This window comes from Seriola lalandi, unplaced genomic scaffold, assembly GCF_002814215.2.
Source record: "Seriola lalandi dorsalis isolate HSWRI2012SDOR001 ecotype SW California unplaced genomic scaffold, Sedor1 jcf7180002054983, whole genome shotgun sequence".
NCBI lineage: Eukaryota > Metazoa > Chordata > Actinopteri > Carangiformes > Carangidae > Seriola > Seriola lalandi.
The window spans coordinates 235,920-248,511 of record NW_019525532.1 but is presented as its reverse complement, the minus strand read 5'-3'; the positions used below and the strand labels follow the sequence as shown (position 1 = coordinate 248,511).

General features: G+C 37.3%; 3 protein-coding genes across 3 annotated transcripts; all 3 read left to right on the top strand.

Moving 5' to 3' along the window:
- The first annotated feature begins 97 nt into the window (after positions 1-97).
- On the top strand, positions 98-2,934 carry LOC147817239 (transmembrane protein 272-like). The gene is made up of 5 exons (XM_087171255.1): positions 98-289; positions 1,068-1,160; positions 1,676-1,726; positions 1,801-2,004; positions 2,123-2,934. Exons 1-5 carry the CDS (start codon positions 283-285, stop codon positions 2,338-2,340), a joined length of 573 nt encoding a protein of 190 aa, XP_087027381.1. The 5' UTR covers positions 98-282; the 3' UTR covers positions 2,341-2,934.
- A 212-nt stretch (positions 2,935-3,146) lies between these two features.
- Positions 3,147-5,514, top strand: LOC111647207 (cytidine deaminase). The gene is made up of 5 exons (XM_023396826.2): positions 3,147-3,367; positions 3,519-3,635; positions 4,622-4,733; positions 4,820-4,877; positions 5,317-5,514. The coding sequence occupies exons 1-5, from the start codon at positions 3,361-3,363 to the stop codon at positions 5,425-5,427; spliced, it is 405 nt and encodes a 134-aa protein (XP_023252594.1). The 5' UTR covers positions 3,147-3,360; the 3' UTR covers positions 5,428-5,514.
- Positions 5,515-5,637: 123 nt separating this feature from the next.
- On the top strand, positions 5,638-8,305 carry fis1 (fission, mitochondrial 1). Its single transcript, XM_023396740.2, has 5 exons — positions 5,638-5,731; positions 6,147-6,279; positions 6,890-6,966; positions 7,183-7,288; positions 7,413-8,305. Exons 1-5 carry the CDS (start codon positions 5,687-5,689, stop codon positions 7,514-7,516), a joined length of 465 nt encoding a protein of 154 aa, XP_023252508.1. The 5' UTR covers positions 5,638-5,686; the 3' UTR covers positions 7,517-8,305.
- Positions 8,306-12,592: the final 4,287 nt, after the last annotated feature.

Here is a 12,592-nt window from a genome sequence, read left to right as displayed (position 1 = left end):
TTCTGAATAGCTGAAACACCTTAAAATGCATCCTTAGTTGAAAAGGCAAATTCAAAATGATCTGAATGTAAATAAAAATCCTGTTTCACTTTCTGTCTTTGGTGTACACTTTAAGCAAGGTGCGATGTGCCATTCCTCTGACAGGCTCGTCCTGTTTGATGCCAACTACAGTATCAAAACATCAGCTTGTAGAAATCCCCAGTTGTTCCTGTAAGCCTCTAGAAGTGCACAAGTGAAGTCATTTGAGGAAGCACTCGGGGAGAGGACGCTTATTCTGAGGCAATGGCAGGTAAGTGTGTTCTTGTGTAATTATTTGAAAAAGTGCAGGCGTTTCAGGTGGTCTGTGGAGTTCAGTCATTTCTTTTAAGAAATCTTTTGAGCAATATTAATGTATTGAGTACTTGAGTTAAATGAGCAGTGCACCATTTGCACATTTAATTTACAGAGTTGTGTCAAGCTGTTTGATTGTGGAGTAATACTTTTACCAACTTGTCCAGCCTGTAAGTGTCAGCAAAAAATGTCGCCTTCATTTTCACTTTTTGGATTACAAATGAAAACAAAATGAGAGAATGAACAAGGGCGTTTGGTTTGGTTGATATTGCATTTATAATAGTCATTATAAATCATCTTATACCTGCAATCTGATCAACGGGACAACCTAGATAGCATTGGGTGGGGTGATTGGTGTGTCTCTTCCCTCCCTTGCTGTTTAATAATTAATTTTTTATATGTGGAATCGTGAAGAAAATAAATGACAAACATAAGAAAACAACGATCTCCTAGCAATGTGAAGTCACACCATTTAACATGTTTGCTGCGTTTATTTTTGCACATTTGTGAATGTTCTCACTTTCAGTATTTGTATTTCAGCTTTAGTAACAGTAGAGGTGACTCATCTGTCTGCGTTAATAGTTTAGGCACCAGTTTATGATGAAAGTGTTCAATAAAACAACATGTCATCTTTCAGGACTCTCCCATTAGTCTGATGTGGTGTTACTGAAACTACATACTACTTCATAAAGTGCAGAGATAAGACAATAATTCCAGTTTATATGTTTGCTCTTTAGCCCCATCTACAGGCCAACCAGTGAGGATAACTCTGGGAGCCGTATGGAGGTTTCAACTTCAACCTCCATCACCCAGACCCCCAAGACTATCAGGTGAGTATGTACTATAATATACAATACAAGTGTATACCCAACAGAACTAATGCAGTCTAATACAACAGTCCTGAAATAAATCCTACCTTCAGTTTCCGCTTTATAGTCATTGTGGAGTTTGTAGTTTTTGGTATTACTGAGTTGTAATTGCATTATGCTGACTCACCATTAAATCACCACTTTAAATAGTTTAAAAAAACAACTAAATACTGTAACCTAATGAAGGAGGGGTTTATTGCAGGGCTGTTTTATTAGACTTCAGTAGTTTTAGCTGAGTGTACCTTAAGAAAACTGGCAACTTTTTGAAGTTTCAAGGTTGTAACATTTTCCAAACTTTACAAAAACACACAACGAATAAATAAATAAAAATATATATGAGATATGCCATAAAATAACATGCACTCAGAGCAGTTTATATTATATCCTTAGAAAAATTCATGTGTAATATTATATGAACAGTGGCGTAACATCCAATTTGAATCTGACGTTTTTTGGGGGATTTCTCACCCCTCTAGTTGCAGTCACAGCAGGATGGGTTGTCCTAACTCTGACACGAGTCATCTTTGGTCAGTATGCTCGTCCTTCATGATGATTGTCTCTGCCATGTTGTCACACTGCTCTCACCACCATCTATCCACAGGTGTTGTGTATTTCAAGGACTGCCCTCAGCAGCCTAACATACCCAGCTACCTGTTGGGTTTGGCTCTGATACCTCTCTTAATGATACCATTTGTGACCCTCCCGTGTGAAAGCCACGCAGCTCAGCCACAGGAGCACCCCAAGGGTTGCAAAGCCTGTGTGCTGTGTTTAATAAGCCTGTTTATCTACACCTGGATCCTGGCAGGTAAGGACAAAATTCTGAAACACTTATAAATAAAAGAAAACCCCAAAAAACACTCTTTTACAGCCTATTAGATGAAAATTGAATGTCTCTGTCCCCTGTCCCTTACCTGCACCTACAGGTGATGTGTGGGTCTTTTCAATTTATCAGCCCAACTATGATCCCACTGCAGCTGATGGTCTTTACTGTAGTAAGACGCTGTACACATTTGCTTTCTGGAATGCAATGTGGGAGACCTTAGTGATTTGGGTCGAGCTGGCCAGACTCTGCAGAGGACTGCTGTGTTATGTTGTGGCAAGGCCTGTACCAACAAACAGAGACTTTTATGGGCATGTTTGAGGCACAGATGGAGCACAACTGTGATCTGTGAGGGAGGAAATGTTGAAGTTTATTCCTTTATGCACTTAGATTATGGAGCTCGGTTACTTTACCGTTTTGTATTTTCATTTATTGTATTGTAATTTGTGATGTGGATATATATGTATATGTGGTGTAATTAGTAATATACTATATATAGTATATATATATAGTAATATATATTATGGGTTTTAGGAAATGGTACTCAAACAGGAACAAAGACTGTCGTCATTGGGACTATTTTCATCTGTGGATTAATACACATTTGGTTCTCTAGTGATGGTGGATGTGGGATCAGGTCAAAATAAACTACAATGCCCCTTTTATTAATGTATTATTCTATGTAGATGTTGACTGTTTTGACCTCAGGGAGTTGTGCAAATCTGTAACAGGCTATTGATGTTTTATTATTATTCATATAAGTATTATTATTATTGTTATTATATTATTATTTGTCCTTTTATGTGTTTATTTTATGTAATATTTGATCGAAAATTTACTGTATTTTTTTTTTAAAGATGTGTAATACGTGTAATACAAATATTGTGTGAATAAACATTGATATTTACATTCGCATATGGTGTAATATTATCCAAACTCGCAGCCATGCACCGATGAGATGATGGATTATGACGAGTCATCCCGGTTAAAGTTTATTTATTTGAAAGTTGCTGTGGTCTTGTGAGCCCTCTTTTCTCGCGAAAAGTTTGGACAGAAGTCTGCAGCGATCTTATCAAGACAGTTACAGTCCCCAAACTGGTCGATGACGCCGCTTTCCAACCAGCCAATGGCGTGGGAGTAAACAACGCGCGTGCAACTGTAATCATCCCCTGCTTAGTTTCGCTCTTGTTGTTTCAGCAAACCCGGTTTCCTGACGCAAAACCAAAGTAAAAAATTAACAGGGCTGTCATCCATTTGTCGGTCACATTACGGTGCAGCTGCAAAAGGTGACATAGCCCAAAAACTGGTCACCAAAAACTGCGAACTGCGTCTCCATTTGCAATGACAGGCAAGTCCACCTCTCTGTCAGACACTGCTCTCCGTCTCTAAACTTTTCTACATTGCAAACCTGTTTTACTACAGCTGACATATGATTTGCCTCATCATTAACGCTCTAACCTTATTTATTAAATCCCGTGTGTTGTTGATGTTGTGCGCAGATAAGGTTAAAGAGCTCGTTTCAAGCTGCCTACAGGCCCGGGACATGGCATACTGCCCATACAGTCAGTTCCCTGTCGGTGCTGCCATACTAACAGCAGATGGCACTATAATCAAAGGTAATAACAGTAAATACATATTTCTAGACACAACACTGATGGGACAACACTGTATACATGTGCACAGAAGCTCTGCAATCAATTACAATAAATTCTACATTTTGAAAGTTCAGTTTGGATAACAGTGAGTTGGTGGGGTGTAGATTAAATTCTGACCTTTTTGGAGGTTACAGTTTGTGCTGTAATCATTCTGTCTCACTACACTGAATTTATGTTGTCACCTCTAAATATACTCATCATAGTCTGTACAAAAAAAAGTTGAAACAAGTAATTATGTAGATTAATAAAGTTGGGCATTCTCCAGCCAGTGTTTATTAAGGATGCAGGTATTGTTTTGGATTCAGTTTGGCTGGTGGTGGCTGAATGGTCCTCCATGTTTCACTCTGCTGTTTGAATCCTGCTGCTATATGACCTCCACTGGGAGGCAGGTGGGGCTGAGCTACAGACTGTACTTTGACAACACAGGGTACAAGGGTTGGAATAACTACAAAGGGGCTGCAGGTAGAACAGTACTGCCCAATGTTCTCGGGACTCCATCTTCAAACATCCACACATATGTAATTGTTGACTCTGCTTCTTTCTCAGTAGTATTATAATCTTTTTCAAATTTATTAAACTTTAATTATATATAAAACTACATCTTATCTTATATTATCTTGTAATTATTATATTATGATATATTTTGATATAAATAATACACTGGCCATTCAACAGCATAATGAGTATTTTAACTTGCAATGGAGTATTTCTATATGATGTTCTTGCTACTTTATAAAGTAAGCAAGCGATATTTACACATTCAGAACAATTACAAAGTTATTTGTTAAGAGGGAGAAGAAATATATATACAATATATTAAACCAGGAAAAATAAGTGTACAGCCCACAAAATAAAAGTTATCAAATGAAGGAAAAGACAGTTTTAAAAGATGTGAATACTTCTTCTTCTTCCACAGTGAAATAGTCTAAATATTACCATGTTTTCAGGCTGCAATGTGGAGAACGCCTCCTACGGTCTGACAGTGTGCGCTGAGCGGACAGCCATCCAGAGAGCCGTGGTGGAAGGACACCGACAGTTCACGGCCATCGCTGTGACGTGGTGAGACTCAGTATAATGACACTGACGACACATTAAGAGCTTCACATGGCACATATTCTTATGAATTTATCCTCTCCTTTGTGTAGTGACATCAAAGACCGTTTTGTTGGGCCGTGTGGAGCATGTCGACAGGTTCTTATGGAGGTGAGACAACTCTTTTAAGACCAGTATAATGTAAATAAAGATTACTGTGTTTTATAAGCAAGTCAGACATTGATAATAACCTAGCCTAATAAAATGTTATGACTTCCTTATAGAGTGTCTGCCTTGGCTCAGTAAATTAAATTGTCGTTTCGAGACAAGGTATTCTGTATGAATATGATTTTCTTGTCTTTTTCTAGCTATCTTAATAAAACTTTATGAACTGAATTCAGTAATTTAAATAATAGTAACTCAATAACTATTTTTTTTTACCTTTGTTCTCTCTGTCTTATCTAAAATGATTGAAAATTAAAAACATGATTAAGGCAGCAAAACTAACTCTTAACTCCTTAGTCTTAAATTCAACTTGGTGAACCCTGCAGAGAGTCACTAATATAAATCCTGTCTTCAATGCTATCTGTACATTTCTCTCTTTCACCAGTTTGGATCAGACTGGACTGTGTACTTAACCAAGCCAGATGGATCTTACAAACAAACCAGCCTCAGTGAACTGTTACCTCTGGCTTTTTCCCCAGCACACCTGGCAAAGTAAAAATAAAGCCTCATGTGACATTGTATATAACACTGTAAAGTTGATATCGAACTTCACATAAGCAATAAAACTTTTTACCCCTCTTAACATGTGTCTAATTATTATTATCATTATTATTATTTTTGTTTTTTATATTATGATTATTTTTATTATTAAACAGAGACGAAAGACTTAAAACAACAAAACACGTATAAATTATGTGGCAAACTGTGATAGCACGTGATAAACGTGGGCGGGTCCCAAAGCTGTTTCCGGAAACATGGAGGCTGTACTGAGTGATGTGGTAGCTCCTGAAGACCTTTTAGTAAGTTTTCACTTTATTAAACCTCTTCCTTTCATCAAACATACACATTAAGCCAGAGAGAGACTCGCACCGAGGTCCTTATAGCAGCTGTCTAGTTGTTAAATGCTGAAACTTGAATGATATACGACGTGTCGAGGCGTACGTTGTCGCGTCACTTAGCTAGCTAATGCTAATGATCATGTTTATGATGACAAACTGGTCACGGTGTTTTTTTTTTATTGTTTTCGCTTATACAATAATACACGACAAAAGCTAAAAACACGTTGTAAGGGAAAACATATTTTAAATGTAGTGTCGGCAAACTACGATCTTTCGGTTTTACTTGCTTCCTGTACACATGATGTAAGTTAAATGACACAGTAATCCAACTCTGTGCTCGTTTCATGTTGGATGATGTTTGCTTTTGTTATGACAGAAATTTGAGAAGAAATACAACAGTGAGCTGGTGAAGGGAGCAGTCTCCAAAGAAACAAAGTTTGAATATGCTTGGTGTCTGATCAGGAGTAAATACTCGGAGGATATCAAGAAGGGAATTGCACTCTTGGAGGGTAAGTTAAAGCATTATTTGTTCTTATTATTATTATAGTATTATTATCGTTATTATTATCATTGTATCATTTTCACAACATATTTGAGAATTGAGGCTGATACTGATGTTTTTCGAAGTTTAAAAAATCAAATATATTGGAGGACAATTGTTCTTAATATAAACCTATAATATGATTTAACAACTTTGATAGATGTCGTTTAAATTGTGACAATTACAAGGACATTTTACAGCTGGAAAACAAACAAAATGGTGGGCAAATGTTTTAAGGTTACACTGTATAAATTACTTATTATTATACTTAACATATTTTTGGTATTTCTGTAGTTTTGTGACATATCAACCAACGAAAACTGCAATTCTGATATATTCTATGATAAATTGTGATAACATAGGCTGATTGAAAATGACTGGCTCTCTGACTACTACTGCTATTACATACTACTATTACTATATAAATAAAGCAATTGAATTTCAGACATGGTGTTATTAGGAAATTGTCAGACAAAGTGTATGGCAGAAATGTTTTGCCAAGTCAGGATTGCTGTAACATATTAGCCTGTGTGTTTACAGTTTTCATAGTTTGAATCAATATAATTTTTGTCTTGTAGAGCTTGTTCAAAAGGCATCGAAGGACGACTCCCGGGACTTCTTGTTTTACCTTGCAGTGGCCAACTACAGACTCAAAGTTAGTGTCATTCCTAGTTTCATGACAATTCATTGTTAAATATTTATAATTTTTATTAATTGAAACCATTTGTTGTCATGTGTATATTGAGCTTCACACATTTGTGTTAATTTGTAGACATTAGTTAACAAAAATTATTTTTTTTAAATGCAGCCCCCTTATATATTGATACACATCTTAGAGTACTTCCTTTTTCATCTCCTGTTCTTCCTCCAGGAATATGAAAAAGCCCTGAAGTACATCCGGACCCTTCTTAAGAATGAGCCAGGGAACAAGCAGGCTCTGGAGCTGGAGAAACTGATCGACAAGGCTTTAAAGAAAGGTAAAAGAGAGTAAAGCTCTCTCTGAATACGTCTCAATTGTAATTTGATATTAGAATTTGTGTTATTTGATCTTCTTGTGTGGTGAGTAAATCTACATCCTGACGTTCACCTACTGTCATCTAGACGGCTTGGTTGGCATGGCGATCGTTGGGGGAATCGGTCTCGGTGTGGCCGGCTTAGCGGGACTCATCGGCCTGGCTGTGTCAAAGGGAGCTGCCAAATCCTAACCTGGACATGAGACGACGTGTCTTTGTTTTGCTGGACTGATACACTGACCTTTCCCCTGCAGAGAAAATTAAAGCTTGTGTTAAAAGCTTGTTAAAGTTTGTTTGAAGGATGTAACATTTTGGTTTGAAGTTGAGTATTTACTGAAGCTTAATAAAGGGTTTAGATAAAGCCAGTGATTAACCTGTTTTCATATTATAACAGGGGTGAAAGTCACTATACATTTGACATTACTCTGTCCCACACTATAGCATTGCACTTTCATATTACTTATGTAAATAAATTAGAATAGATAAGGTGCAGCTCAACTCTATGTAATTTATTAGTTAGTGCGCACCTCAGCCTAAACCTCCTAAGTTGATATTTACATTTTGTAAAAAAAAAAAAAAAAACTATCTTTGTCAAAGTGCAGTTGTGGTTCTGTGACTGTGTCAATTTCATTAGTTTGGACATAAAGAATTGTAAAGGAAAGTGTTACTGGTGCAGTAGGAAGTGTAGCCTGTAATGCCAAAAGGAACAGTGAGGTAACAGTGACTCTGCTACACTGCTGTTAGGAAACTGTAAGTCCAGCTGCTGCTGCTGTGAGGCCAGAGAACAGATGCATTGCTTTTATTTTGGACAAGAGGTTTCTTTTCATTTGTTCTGAATACAACTTAAAGATAAGGATGGCAGTGCATTTAAATTAATACATTTTGTCATGTAATTTGCATTTGCAAACATATATCTGTGCTGCATTTAATGACTTGTGTTTTCCATCTTGTTAAATAAACAATGATTTCAAACTGATAGAAGATCTCAGGAAATTATTTTTGAGCTGTGAAAGCAATGGCAGCTACCCCAGTATTGGGGAACCAGACACACGTTGTTTGTTTTGTATCTAAGATAATAATTTGTAACTACTTATATTCTTCAAATACATGTAGCGCAGTGAAAATGTATTTTTTCCCCTCTGGGATTTCATAGAGTAGAAGTACAAAGTGGCATGAAAAGAAAACACTCAAGTACAAGTAACACAGATTAGTACTTCGTTACCGATCAAGAGTTATCTTTATCAATTAAAATGATAGCGTGTCGATTGTGGGTTCTGTCTTTGTTTCTTGTCTCGTGAGGACCAGCCCACTTTTTCACAAAATACACTGTGATATGAATGATATTTATGTCCTGTGATAAAACACAGGGTGCAGCGGTAAACTGCATCATGTACTTTCAAAGCGTAATAAACTGCTTGTGAGCACAGGACATGATGTTGGGTAATTTCACATGTAGTGAATGCTCTATCGACATTTGATATAAGTTGAACACAAGGCTTCCTATAAACTAAATATTGATGTAGGAAGAAGGAGCTAAACAGGTACAAAATTATATCATCTGCATAAAAAGGATATTATAAGTTTGTCTTGTGTTTTTAACTGTTGAGAAAGAGCAGGAAACTAATTTTCCTGTTGTGTAAACCTGCACCTGATCCGTGTATCAGAGTCACTTTCCTAAGATTCTTTTATCGATGAAGCAAAGTTCAATATACAATCCCATTCTTATCACTGTCATTTATTGACTCTATTAAACGTACAGTGAAAGTTTGGTGGAAACTGTGGAAGAGAAGACATTATGAACATAATCGAAGCGTTCGGGTCTTTAGCAGGAAGACCGAGCCGCACACGTTTGAACCAAAACGTGCTTGGCCTAGTTCACTCGCCGCCGATCATCCTCACATCTTGACCTCACGGTAGATTTAAGTCGCCGGCGCCGTTTTTACGACAGGAAGACTTATTGAGGTTATCGGTTGTGTGCGGTGTTATCAGCCTAGTGGGCTGTTACTCATTAAGCCACCTGACGGGACCGAAACTCCACAGGGACATATCAGTGAAAACAATCATCTTCTTTGGTGTGAAAGAGGCGTTCGAGTGGGGTGAACGCAAAGAGGAAACCAGACATGAGGGTGGGTAGAAGTCCCTGGAAAAAAATGGATCCAAAATCTAAAGGGAGGAGCAGCGTATAAACTTTAACTAATGTCAGAATTGTCTTCAGTTCAAAACACACTTAAATATCAATGATTCATCAAAGCCAGTGTAATTCAGATCAGCTCCAGTGAGTTTCAGTTACAAGGGCCAATGTTCAGTGACTCTCCGCTTGTTCTAACACATGGCTGAAGGATATTAATGTGTAATCACCATGAAGAAAGAGAATACATCAGGAGACATGGTGCGTTGGTTAAGTTTCACCCTGTAACATACATGTCATCAGACAGTAATTTAAAGTTATTGTATAATCCAATAGAACAACAGTTCATTGTCTGTCACCATACAGTATATTACTGCAGGTAGTGACACTTTTACATGAAGTTAATGTGCACATAAGATTTGATCACGGCTTTAACTACTTCCTGTCTTCCTATCGAACTTATCGCAGTTTGGATTTTATTTGCAGAGCATCTGGGCTTGAAGACATAGACAGGAAAACACTTTGCAATGTTTGTTCACTTGTTCTGGATTTTAGGATAGGAGGAAGGTAGGAAGGTGGGAAAAGCAACATTCGGTGGCCTTTGAGAGCGCAAATAAAAAACATCTTTTAAAGGGTTGAATATACTGGATGTGTGTGACACTCGTTATCCTATGACCCCATGGAATCAGGTTTAAAATGGAGCCAAACCTTAGTATTGCACTGAACATATACAATTGTTCGACCTGATGATGGCGCTGGGGCAGCTGAGGCTCGGGAGGTAGAGCAGGTCGTCCGATAATTAGAAGGTCGGTGGTTCAATCCCCAGCTCCTCCAGTCTGTTCCATCAGTGTATGAATGTGTGTATGTGTAGTAAAGTACTGTAAAGCACCTTGAGTACAGTCCATTTACATATAAGTGCAGTCCATTTAAATGTGAGGGGAAGACCACAGTTTTTAGGATTAATCCTCTGGGGACCGTTAATGTCTGAACCAAATTTTGAGTCAATCCATCCAATAGATATTAAAGCTAAAAAGTGTGATGATATGATGTGTCGTGTAGTGTGTACTGATTTTTGTTTTGTGCTTTTATTTCCTTTTTAAAACAGATATTCCAGACAAAATGTCAAATTCTAGATTACATTTTAAATGTTTTCTTACAACAATCTTCAACACACACTTTCCACACCATGTGTATTTCATAAGTTGCACTGTAGTTGCAGAATAATAAAATCAATGTTTCTGCTTTAAGAACTGACAGTTTTTAATAAAGGTCTGGACCCCTGATTGGATCTAAATTAACCAAGTCCCCATCCCTTAAAACAGCATCTTCAATTTAAATTTTTAACAGTAATTGCTCATCTTCCTTTTGTAAATAAACCAGCACACACACACACACACACATACACACACACACATCTTATTAATTGTGTCTGTCTCTTAAGTGCAGTCTCCCGTGTTGTCTCTCCTCATCACGTGCTCATCCCACCTCCTTTTAATTCGTTTTTTTCCTGGAAAGCACATAAAAAAGTTACGGGCTTCTTTCCAGGTATCACTTTTTCTTTTTTTTTTAAATCACATAAAGTTTTGTTTTGACAGACAAAGCCAACATGACATTTGCATCTAACTACACAAACTCACAAGCAACCAGCGCTCGGCCAAGTGGGCTGTAAAAATGAGCTCTGCAAACAGCTCAGCCATAAAATGAGACATTTATGGTGAGACAAAACCTGGTTTTCAGAACATCTCCGATGGAGGTGCGACAGATGAGGCAGGACAGTTAGTTTAATAATAACTGAGATTTGAATTTCTGCCTTTGTTTTAATAAACAGATGGAAAAAAGGAAGGTTAAATCATTTTTATCACATATTCTATGAGTATTTGCGAACAGGATTGACTTTCTCTGCAACAGCAGAAATAAGACTGAAGTCTCAGAAGCCTGTTGGATGTATTTCAATGAAATGTATTTCTCTGAGAATAGAATCATTTAGAAGATGGACTTTGAGGTTTCAAGAAAAAAATCCAACAACAAATAGTTTTAAAAAAGTAAGAAGAAAAAGGGAAACTTGTTTCAAACAGAAACAAGAACATGTGAAACCACTCACTTGTTAATATCACAAATTAATATATTTTAATCTTTAGAAGAAACACAAAATTTACTGAATCAAAAATCACCCTGTGTACTTTCTGTTGTGCCTTTGAAAAACACACATCTAACTACATTTTAAATCCTTTTTGCAACAAGATAAGAAGTGTGTGAATGAGATAAAGCCTTTTGGTAATACTTCATGTGCTCCTCTTTGTTCTTTTCCATGATGACATTCACTGTAATCTCTTTATTTCATCATTGATCATTGCACAGCATCAGCAGACTCTTATTACCTTATTAGCATGTTTCCTCATGTATCTCTCTGTTCAGGGAAAACACACCAAAATATACAACAGAAGAAGAATGGATCACTATTGTATTGAGTATTTGCTGTCGCCTCTTTTCTCAATGTTAACTATCGATTATAATAGTTGATTAAATCCTACAACTATTGCTGTGTCATTGCCATTGATTTTAAGTTATCAGTCTTTCTTTTGCAAACACTTGCCCCTCTCACTTCCTTACAGGAACTGATGAACAGCTCGGTTCAGGTTTGTTTATTGTTGCTGAACCGTGTGTCTATTTCTGGAAGCTCATTCTTGACCTTTACACAAATGAGTTTGCTGGTCGTCCAATCCCCTCGTCTCCACACACTCGGCGGCTTTTGTTTGAAATGCAGGTTGAGACTTAGCTCGCTATTATCAGTGTGGTGAACTCGGTGTGCTCACAGTGCCCTGGGTTTGGCAACACTGACCCAGCTGTTATCAGGAGGATTATTAATGAAGACACACAAACACGGAAGCAGGAGAGAGACCGAGTAACTTCAGACCTTATTTGTCTGTTGCTCTGACTTTTGTCCTTTAAATCAAACCAGTTAGCAGGTGACATCTCTTCAAATGTTATAAAATGCTGGGCGTGACGCTGAGTTATTGTGACCTTGTGTCTTCTGGCCTTGAGACATTCAAACCAAAACAATAAAACTCACAATTTGCGGTTGATTATATAAAAGAAAAGAAAAAAAAGTAGGTACTATGTTTAATGCCACTTCAGTGTGT

What these genes read in the sequence shown, in the direction of transcription:
- LOC147817239 (XM_087171255.1), top strand. An exon ending in CAGACCCCCAAGACTATCAG is followed by an intron (nt 1,161 to 1,675) that starts GTGAGTATGTAC and finishes TCACCCCTCTAG; the next exon opens with TTGCAGTCACAGCAGGATGG. An exon ending in CTACACCTGGATCCTGGCAG is followed by an intron (nt 2,005 to 2,122) that starts GTAAGGACAAAA and finishes CTGCACCTACAG; the next exon opens with GTGATGTGTGGGTCTTTTCA.
- LOC111647207 (XM_023396826.2), top strand. An exon ending in AGATGGCACTATAATCAAAG is followed by an intron (nt 3,636 to 4,621) that starts GTAATAACAGTA and finishes CCATGTTTTCAG; the next exon opens with GCTGCAATGTGGAGAACGCC. An exon ending in GTCGACAGGTTCTTATGGAG is followed by an intron (nt 4,878 to 5,316) that starts GTGAGACAACTC and finishes CTCTTTCACCAG; the next exon opens with TTTGGATCAGACTGGACTGT.
- fis1 (XM_023396740.2), top strand. Translation starts at nt 5,687, where the DNA reads ATGGAGGCTGTACTGAGTGATGTGGTAGCTCCTGAAGACCTTTTA. An exon ending in TAGCTCCTGAAGACCTTTTA is followed by an intron (nt 5,732 to 6,146) that starts GTAAGTTTTCAC and finishes TTGTTATGACAG; the next exon opens with AAATTTGAGAAGAAATACAA. An exon ending in TGGCCAACTACAGACTCAAA is followed by an intron (nt 6,967 to 7,182) that starts GTTAGTGTCATT and finishes TTCTTCCTCCAG; the next exon opens with GAATATGAAAAAGCCCTGAA.